The 8,858-nt window shown below is 43.1% G+C and overlaps 1 protein-coding gene across 2 annotated transcripts; it reads left to right on the top strand.

The window, feature by feature from the left end:
• Positions 1-3,289: 3,289 nt before the first annotated feature.
• On the top strand, positions 3,290-5,056 carry RBM8A (RNA binding motif protein 8A). Of its 2 annotated transcripts, none has more exons than XM_058538993.1 (6): positions 3,290-3,398; positions 3,686-3,745; positions 3,876-3,950; positions 4,141-4,277; positions 4,604-4,740; positions 4,849-5,056. In XM_058538993.1, exons 1-6 carry the CDS (start codon positions 3,332-3,334, stop codon positions 4,892-4,894), a joined length of 522 nt encoding a protein of 173 aa, XP_058394976.1. In that variant the 5' UTR covers positions 3,290-3,331; the 3' UTR covers positions 4,895-5,056. The 2 variants fall into 2 exon arrangements, with proteins under 2 accessions (XP_058394976.1, XP_058394975.1); XM_058538992.1 differs by having other exon boundaries at positions 3,873-3,950.
• The last annotated feature ends 3,802 nt before the right edge of the window (positions 5,057-8,858 follow it).

Below are 8,858 nucleotides of genomic sequence, written 5' to 3'. Positions count from 1 at the left end.
ATCTGCCCAGTCATCTAAGCTAGAACCTCAGATCCATCCTCAGCTTTTCCCTACTGTCATCTAATCAGTCACTTACTGTTGAATTTACCTCCCATATAAACTTCCTAATCTGTGTTGTCCATATATACTGCCTTAGTTCAGTCCTTGATCATTTCTGGGCTGGACCACTGCAACAGCTTCCTAACTAATCTCTGCCTTTTTTTTTTTTTTTTTGTGAGGAGATCAGCCCTGAGCTAACATCTGCCAATCCTCCTCTTTTTGCTGAGGAAGACTGGCCCTGGGCTAACATCCGTGCCCATCTTCCTCCGCTTTATATGGGACACCGCCACAGCATGGCTTGACGCAGTGCATCTGTGTGCGCCCGGGATCCGGGCGGTGAACCCCGGGCCGCCGCAGCGGAGCGCGCGCACTTAACCGCTTGCGCAACCCAGCCGGCTCCTCTGCTTTTATTCTTAACATCCTACACACTCCTGTCAGATTTCTGTCTCAAATACGTATGGCTGTACCACTCCCTTGCTAAACCATCACTTAGCTATCTTTACCTTTAGCAGCATTTCCCAAAGTTTTATATGTGAACCCTTGGTATTACCTGAGATGATTTTAGGTGGTAGATGGGCAAATAGTTTTCCTTTTTTCTAGTTATGCTTTAATCTGAATTTGTAGTAGAAAAATATAAGTTTTCCACTTATGGCAGTGATATTTAAATTTAGTGTAAATTTGTTTAAAAAGTCAGTCTATTTAAGGAAAAATACTAATCAAAAATAGTATGGGGTTGGGGCCAGCTCTGTGGCTTAGCGGTTAAGTGCGCGCGCTCTGATGCTGGCGCCCGGGTTGGGATCCCGGGCACGCCCCAAGGCACCACTTCTCCGTCCAACGCGAGGCCGAGTCCCACGTACAGCAACTAGAAGGATGTGAACCTATGACATACAACTATCTACTGGGGCTTTGGGGGGAAAAAAATGAATAAATAAAATCTTTAAAAAAAAAATAGTATGGGGACTATTTGCAAATAATAAAAATCATGACTCCTCAAATACTTGAAGTAGAGAAATTTCTTGCCTACAGGATAAGTTTCAAAATCCTTAGCATGGCATAAAATTTGGCCCTAAACTGTATTTCCAGCTTTATTTCCTAGTCACACAGCATACAGAATTTCTCGCCATTCTGATAGTCATTCTTCAATAAGTATTTACCAGATGTCTACTATGAGCCAGGCACTGGTCTAAACTTTGGGGATATAGTTGTAAATAAGAGTCTCTGCCATAAAGATTACATTCTAATGGGAGAAACAGACAATAAACAAGTTAGAAAGTAAACAAGGTAATTAAAGATTCGGATTTCAGTTCTGTAAAGGAAATAAACAAAATGAAGGATAGGAGGGTAGAGAAGACCCCTTCGCGTGACAGTAGTATTTTAGGGAGACCTAAAGGATGAGGTTGAACTAGCGATGTGAAGAGCTTGAGCAAAAGCATCAGGAACAAAAAGTTGCAAAAGTCTTGAGATGGGAAAGAGTACAATATAGTTGAGGGAAAGTGTAGGGAGAGCTTAATGGGTGAGAGGGAAGAATGGTGGTGGAAGAGGTTAGAGACATAGGCAGAGCTGACTGTGTGAGCCTGAATTTTATTCTAAGTGCAAAAATAAGTCAAGGAAGAGTTTTTAGCAGGATGTGACCAACTGATTTTTAGAAAGGTCACACTACCTACTGTGGACAATGGGTTAGTGTCCACTAGTCTCAATACAACTGCTTTGCCTGGAAAACTATCCAGCCTTAAAGGCACAGTTCAAACAGACGTCCTCCTTTACATGGACTCTCCTTACTCCCAGTCCCATTAGAAACTTTCTTTGTACTGCCATAGCACTTTGTGATAGCAATTATCACTTTCATAATGTGATGTAAGTGATTTTCATAATAAAGTGATTGTTGATAATACAATTATTTTTCCTTGTATTGCCAGCACCTCCTCTAACATTAGATGTACAGGCACTCATAACTCTTTGATTAACAAATAAGTGAATCTGCAGTCCACTATTGTTTAAGGCCTACACTGGGATTCTTTGGGGGCAATATGGGTTTTGCCTTGTCGGGGGAAGAGGGAGAATCTCCCTCTGCCCTTTTCCTTAAGGTTCCTATGGCTGGCCAAATAATCAACAAGACAAGTTAGCAGGAGAAAATAATACCAAGTTTAATAACATGTATACATGGGAGAAACTCAGAAATGAGCAACTCGTCCCTCTGTCTAAGCTGCTTGCTTAAGTATTGCAGCTAAAGGCGAGGAGCATGTTGGGGGTGGGTAGTGGCCTAGGACTTCAGAGGGCAGGAGGACAATTCTTTTCTGGGTCATTTATAGATAACATGGTCATCTATAGATAACGTGGTCAGGGAGAGACAGAGTTTTTTGATAAAAGAGACTTGGTGCCTTTGCTATTGTAACCTCTATCCTACATCATCTTTATAGCCATCATGATATAAGATCTGTTCCAGGAAGGAGCCACCATGTCAAATTCTTTAGGCAGTTACTGGGGGAGGTCAAATGTCCCCCAGAGAAAACAATCAAGGTAAAGAGATATATTTCAGGGTGGCCAAATCTTGATCTCCCACAGCCTCAATGCCTAGGTTTTTAAACGTGAAATACCTGTACCACCACCAGAGAAACTTTAAAGCCCCTATTCTGTTTAAAGCCATGACTATTTTTTAATTCCCAGAGACAGTGGGAAGAGTTTCGGAATTTAACAACAAAAAAAAGAAAGTTATCTGTTCACCAATGGTTTCACGCACAACTAGGTCTGTTAGTTTCCTTAAGAGAGAAATTCGGTACTGCCGTAGGTTCCAGAGGCAGCTTTTTGAGCCAGCATTGCTGACTGAACTATTTTTTTAAAATGCTTCCATCACAGATGCGGCTGCTCCTCGGAACACGTAAAGGCCTGGAAGTTTTGACAGAAAAACTTTCTTAAACTTCAATTTCCTAGAATGGTGTGGTGAAAAGAGACGGAAAGCAACCCTCTAATAAGGAAATTAGGCTGGGCTTCATTGTCAGTACTATTTCTCGTTGGCTGTCCTAGTCGAGAAATCCGCAGACTTGCCCACCCCCGAGCTTGTCCCTCACAGGGCTGCTGCTTTCAGCTCACGACCTGCTCAAGATGGCTACAGATACACTTCCGGCAGCTTCCCGAACTAGGCCCGCCTCTATTTGCGTATTTTCAACGCGCCGGGGGCCGGACTTAGAGTTAGCTTTTCATTGGTCAACTTGACTGGCGACCTTTCGTCTCCGCGACAGTTTCCCGAGGTGCCTAGTGCCTGAGCGGCACGGACGAGAGTTACAACGAAGGCAAGATGGCGGATGTGCTGGATCTTCATGAGGCTGGCGGCGAGGATTTCGCCATGGATGAGGATGGGGACGGTGAGGACAGTGGAGGCGGCTGCGGGAAGCGGGGAAGGTGCGAGAGAAGGGCGTTAACAGGAAAACACAATCTCCCTCTTCCCCAGCAGGGAAGATGGGAGCCGGGGAACTGGGTTTCGGTTGGATTAGAGACTCCGCCCCCCTCGAGAGGAATGGGGGCGGGACCGGGAAGGGACTGGGACTGGAGGTGGTGGGGTCTGCTTTCAGATACTGTCTTGGGACAAAGAGACTATTGTTATAAATAACTGTTGTCTTTGTTATTCATTCTTTCATTTCTGGGGTTCCAGAGAGCATCCACAAACTAAAAGAAAAAGCGAAGAAACGGAAGGGCCGCGGCTTTGGCTCCGGTGAGTGTGTGTGGGAAAAATGGGGTCTAGAATGGCGAGAGCTACGAGTTTTGGAGTTCCCGTTCAGACTCATGGGAAGCAGTGGGAGAAGGAGAATTTCCGGTGATCTCGTGTATGTTCCTTATAGAAGAGGGGTCTCGAGCGCGGATGCGTGAGGATTATGACAGCGTGGAGCAAGATGGTGATGAACCCGGCCCACAACGCTGTAAGTAACATGGAGCCTGTAGGGATCTGTGTTTGTAGAGAATCAGGAACCAATAAAATAAAACCCAGTAGAAATGGGGTCAGAGATAGCTTAACCATTCTCTGCAGTCCGTGCACTCACTCTACTCCTGTGATCTTGTTTGAAGTTTTTCTCTCATGTTCTCAAACAGTCTCCGTCCCTTCCCCAACAGCTGTTGAAGGCTGGATTCTCTTTGTCACTGGAGTCCATGAGGAAGCCACTGAAGAAGACATCCATGACAAATTTGCAGAGTATGGCGAAATAAAAAACATCCACCTCAACTTGGACAGGCGTACAGGATACCTGAAGGTATCCTAAGTAACACTCTTTTGCCTGTCTTCCTCCATAACCCTTAGACATCATTGGTAGTTCTTGTTTGCTGTGGTTGACCAAAAGCAAAGTTGAAATAAAATGACATTGGAAATTGATTTTGTTAGACACAGCAAAGAGACAGACAGAAACAGACACGGTGTGTATACAGTAGGGATATATGATGTACATTCATTGTTTAAAGTTTATAGATTTTTCTATTTGAGTATGAATTTAGATTTGAAGAAAAATTTAGTATTTGAAGATACTCAGGGATGTTTGGTGGAATAGGAGGGTTCTGATATCTGTCTTTTCCCTTGCCCCAGGGATATACTCTAGTTGAGTATGAAACATACAAGGAGGCCCAGGCTGCTATGGAGGGACTCAATGGCCAGGATTTGATGGGACAGCCAATCAGCGTGGACTGGTGTTTTGTCCGGGGTCCGCCCAAGGGCAAGAGGAGGTAAAGTGGAGCGGGCAAACACTATCTTGCTAAAGGGAATATGAAGGAAACCGATTAAGGACTTTGTATTATGTCCCTCTGATGGACCTCCCCCTTCCTTTTCCCTAGAGGTGGCCGAAGACGCAGCAGGAGTCCAGACCGGAGGCGTCGCTGACAAGATCTCTGTTGTCGAGGTGGTTTCTCCAGAGATTCCATTTGACCACGCAACCTTGGAGAAAGAGAGCCGGGGTGGAACTCACTATGTTTATATTTAATCTCTTACCCTACCTGCTTAGTGTTTGAGTTATGAATAAATGTCCCATTTTTGTTTTCTACATTTAAAGTTTTTTTCCTATTCTAACATTGGAAGCTCTGAAGCACTATTTAGAGTAAGGCAGTGTGGGTTACTGTGAAGATACTTCTCCCAGGAACTGAATTCTGTGTGAGTTTCTACATTAGACATAGTTTCAAGTCTCAGCTAGGGTTAAAAGAAAGAGACTGCTTAGTATTTCTTTTTCTTGGAAGCTAAGAAAGCAGGGCTAGAAGTGAGATGTTCTCATGATATTAAAGAATAATTATTCCCTTCCTATATACTCTGTCCTGAGCAAATGGATATTACAGGAATGTCTCTTGTGTTTCTCCTGCTCTTCTTCCTGCCACATTTGTTTGTATTTCCAGCTGTCTAAGGGCTTGAGTCTCCTGTCGAGGCATTCTCCCAGACCCTCTTTCCCTGGAAGAGTCTTTACTAAGTTCTTGGTGCCCTCTTTGGCATCCAAGGGTGAAGGCCCCATAAAGGAGAGGATCCAGAGGAGCTTTGAGGATGCCCAAGAGGAAAAGGATATGGCTGAGGCTGGGAGGGACTTCAGTTAGCATGGTGGGAGAGAACCAGTACCACAGACCCAGCAGGTAATAAGGTGTCCAGCAGAGGACGAAGGTCAGCAAGACGAGCCGGGCCAGTCGCAGGGCCCATAGACGAACACGGGGGCGACTGTCTAAGGAGCGGCGGAGGGCAAATTCACTGGCAGGGGCTGGGAATTTAGAAAATATACTCAAATTCAGAACCACTCAGCTTCTGAACTGAGTTTAGGGTGAACTGATAGGCAGAGATAGTGAGATGGAGCTCTCCCCCTACGAGGAAGAGAATGCTGTAAACAGGAGGTAATGCTGCAAACCCTCTTCCCCTTCCCAACCTGTGACCATGTGCTCCCCTCCCCACCAGGGATTATGACAAACATGCTAGAGAAAAGGTTTTGATGGAAGTGCTGTGTTATGTGAAGCTACTAAGTCTACTTTAAGATTTGATGGTGTCCAAAAGTAAAGGAGAATATAGATCACCTTTCTCCTTAATCCTTGCCCAGCTAACTCAGCTTTAGAGGCTGGTTAGAACTGCAGGCATTCAATAAAATTATGTGCAGCTTCAGGTGCTAGAGATATCGTTAGGATCTTACTTTTGGTTTATCACAGCTATATAATAGATGGCTATCAAATAAATGAGGGTAGAGGCAATAGTTTCAGGGTATGGATTCGGGCCTGGAGATTGGAGTCTCACCATGGTTCCCTTTCCTTGTCCAGGGACTGGACACACTGAGGACAATGCGGCGATAGCAGATCGTCATAGCAGTCAGTGGCAGCAGAAAGAGGCAGCAGAAGGTGAAGAGGTTATAGGTGATCTCTTGCCATTGAGCCTTGAAGCTGCCTTTGGTGACACATTGAGTGAAGGGGACTGGGCCAGCTTGGCGGGCGGTATGGAATGGGAACAGCTGGAGTGGATTTAAGGACTATTAGAACTGGTCCCTCTTCCCCTCCCCTTCAGCCTACCCACGAGTATGACACTGTCTCCTAATTCATCCTTAATTCTATGCAGAGCAATGCAGTGCTAAGCAATGGTTCATCCATGGTGCCATTTTTAAAAGGGTAGAAATGTATCTTCAAAATCCCTGTCTCCTTAGGCTATGGAGGTAACCGTTAAATTTGTTAAATCCTGGGACTTAAAAAATCCTGCCTTTTCATATATTCTAACATTGCACTTTATAAAAAGGATATCTCTACCACCTCACCAACATTTTTAGCTGAAATGAATTTTCTGATGTGACTGGTTAATTCTGGGGAAAAAAGAAATCTTGTATAAAACAGGTGCTGCTAAAATTCCAGGCCATTTTGCAACTACTCTGTGAAGTAACCTTTACTAATAGTCTTATGTACAATAACTACAATGATGAAGTAATGTTAAATAATAAAACTTAACATTTTCAAAATGCTATTGGTTGCCCCTCCCCCTTTTTGGTAAATGGTTGGGTTTTTGGTTTGAATCAGTAGAGTATTTTTCAGTTTAGAGCTTCAGGGTTAGTACCTTGGTTCAGGTGAGGTAGATTATTAGTCTGAGAAAAGGCAAGTTCAGTAGGTATCGTTTCCTAGATAGAAGGCATTTGGGGAAGTCATTTTAGCAGGCATGAGGGACTTTTAGGAAAGGTGAATAGTATCAGCCATAGACATACAATTTTATGACCTGCTTGGAGTTACGATCAGGCTACTCTGAGCTAGTTGGGGAGTAGTCTTTCCTCTTTCCCTATCTTGAGGCCATATATTTCTGGGGTTTTTTTTGTACTATGCCTAGAAGTACTTGAGACATTGTGAGAATGGGTTTAAAAATAGGTAAGGCTCTTGGACTTAGAATTTGGTCCACAGCCCTGCTTCTGTCTCTCCTTTCCCCTATTTTATATGCAATTTACCATCTACTGTAGAAACCTTCCTCTCAACTACTTCTGATACTTGGAAACTTGAGCCTATAAAGAAAATTTCTAACAACCCCAATACTCCTTCACTACACTAACCCCATGCTTCAAAAAAAATTTTTTTATTGACACTAATATTTTAAATACAGTATATGGGCAATGCAGAATATACAAGAGGACGCTAATGTGGAACCAAAAATATCACCTTTGCACATACATCACCACTAGTTTGCCACTGAAGGAAATGGAGATAGCAATTACTGTCAGATTGTCAAGATGTATGAAATTCATCTCCTATTGCGTTGTTTTCTGGCCCATGGATTTCAAGTGACTTACCCCAAGTCACAGCTAGTTAGTGGTAGAGCCTAGATTAAAAAAAAAAACAAAGCCAAGTAAAACAAGCAGACAATGCAACAAAAACAGGCTTCTAACTCCCAGTCCACATCTAAAATTTGCTTCATATGTATATGAACATATATGTATATGTATATGATACTTTTGGTAGTTATATTTCTAATATTTGAGGATTTAAGGATCAAATCTTAAATCTGACTCTAGTGCATAATCATTCCAGAGACTGAAATCAGCCCTTTTAGCCCCTTCCAGACATAATCCTAATCCTAGTCTCAGATGCTGCTCAAGCCCCTCCCACCCAGATGGTGGTAGTAGTTTTTGTTTTGAAGGAACTGCTTCATATTTAGCTTTTTTCTAGATTTCTAGCTCATTTGCAATATTGAGATTTGATTAACTGGCACTCAAGTTCAGATCCTTTTTTTTTTCTGTTTTTGACACCCATTCCACAATAAACCCAGAGTAAAAAAATACAAATCTGATTATATCACTCATGACCTTTTACTCAAGTGTCTCTCTACTGCCCTCAGGATAAAGTACAAACTTAACATTTGTGATCTGGCCCATCCTTCCCCTCCAGGCTCGTTACTCATCATTTTCTAGTCCTTAACTTTAGCTGCAACCACTTTGAGATCCTCTACCATCTACCCTCCCCAGCATTCCTCCTGCTTTAACTTTTCTAATACCTATCTGTCAGGAATCATATTTTAACATCTCTAGGAAGCTGTTCCTGACGGTCCAAGAGTGGGTCAGTCACCCTCCATTGTTCTCGGGCTCCTTATGCTTACCTTTAGTGTAACACTTGACTGCACACTGTATTGTAACTGCATACTAATTTGTCTCCTGCACTAGTCTATAAATTTCTTGAAGGCAGGACTTTGTTGCTGTATGCTTGATAGAGCATTTGGGTATATCTGGGGATGATGCACATTATTTTTTGAATCGATGAAATGAATGTACCCAAATGGCTTTACCCAAAGACCTTGACTTCACTGTCTTGTTAATAGACCTCCCTGCCCTAGAGTATTTCTGCAACAACCTCCTGAAGAAGGTGGG

Source organism: Diceros bicornis, chromosome 4 (genome assembly GCF_020826845.1).
Source record: "Diceros bicornis minor isolate mBicDic1 chromosome 4, mDicBic1.mat.cur, whole genome shotgun sequence".
NCBI classification, from domain to species: Eukaryota; Metazoa; Chordata; class Mammalia; order Perissodactyla; family Rhinocerotidae; genus Diceros; species Diceros bicornis.
This window is presented reverse-complemented; position numbering and strand designations above follow the sequence as displayed.

Bases quoted from the DNA above. Each gene is read 5' to 3' on its own strand.
- RBM8A (XM_058538992.1), top strand. From the start codon at position 3,332: ATGGCGGATGTGCTGGATCTTCATGAGGCTGGCGGCGAGGATTTCGCC. The intron at 3,746-3,872 runs GTGAGTGTGTGT...TGTTCCTTATAG, and splicing joins GGGCCGCGGCTTTGGCTCCG to AAGAGGGGTCTCGAGCGCGG. The intron at 3,951-4,140 runs GTAAGTAACATG...CTTCCCCAACAG, and splicing joins TGAACCCGGCCCACAACGCT to CTGTTGAAGGCTGGATTCTC.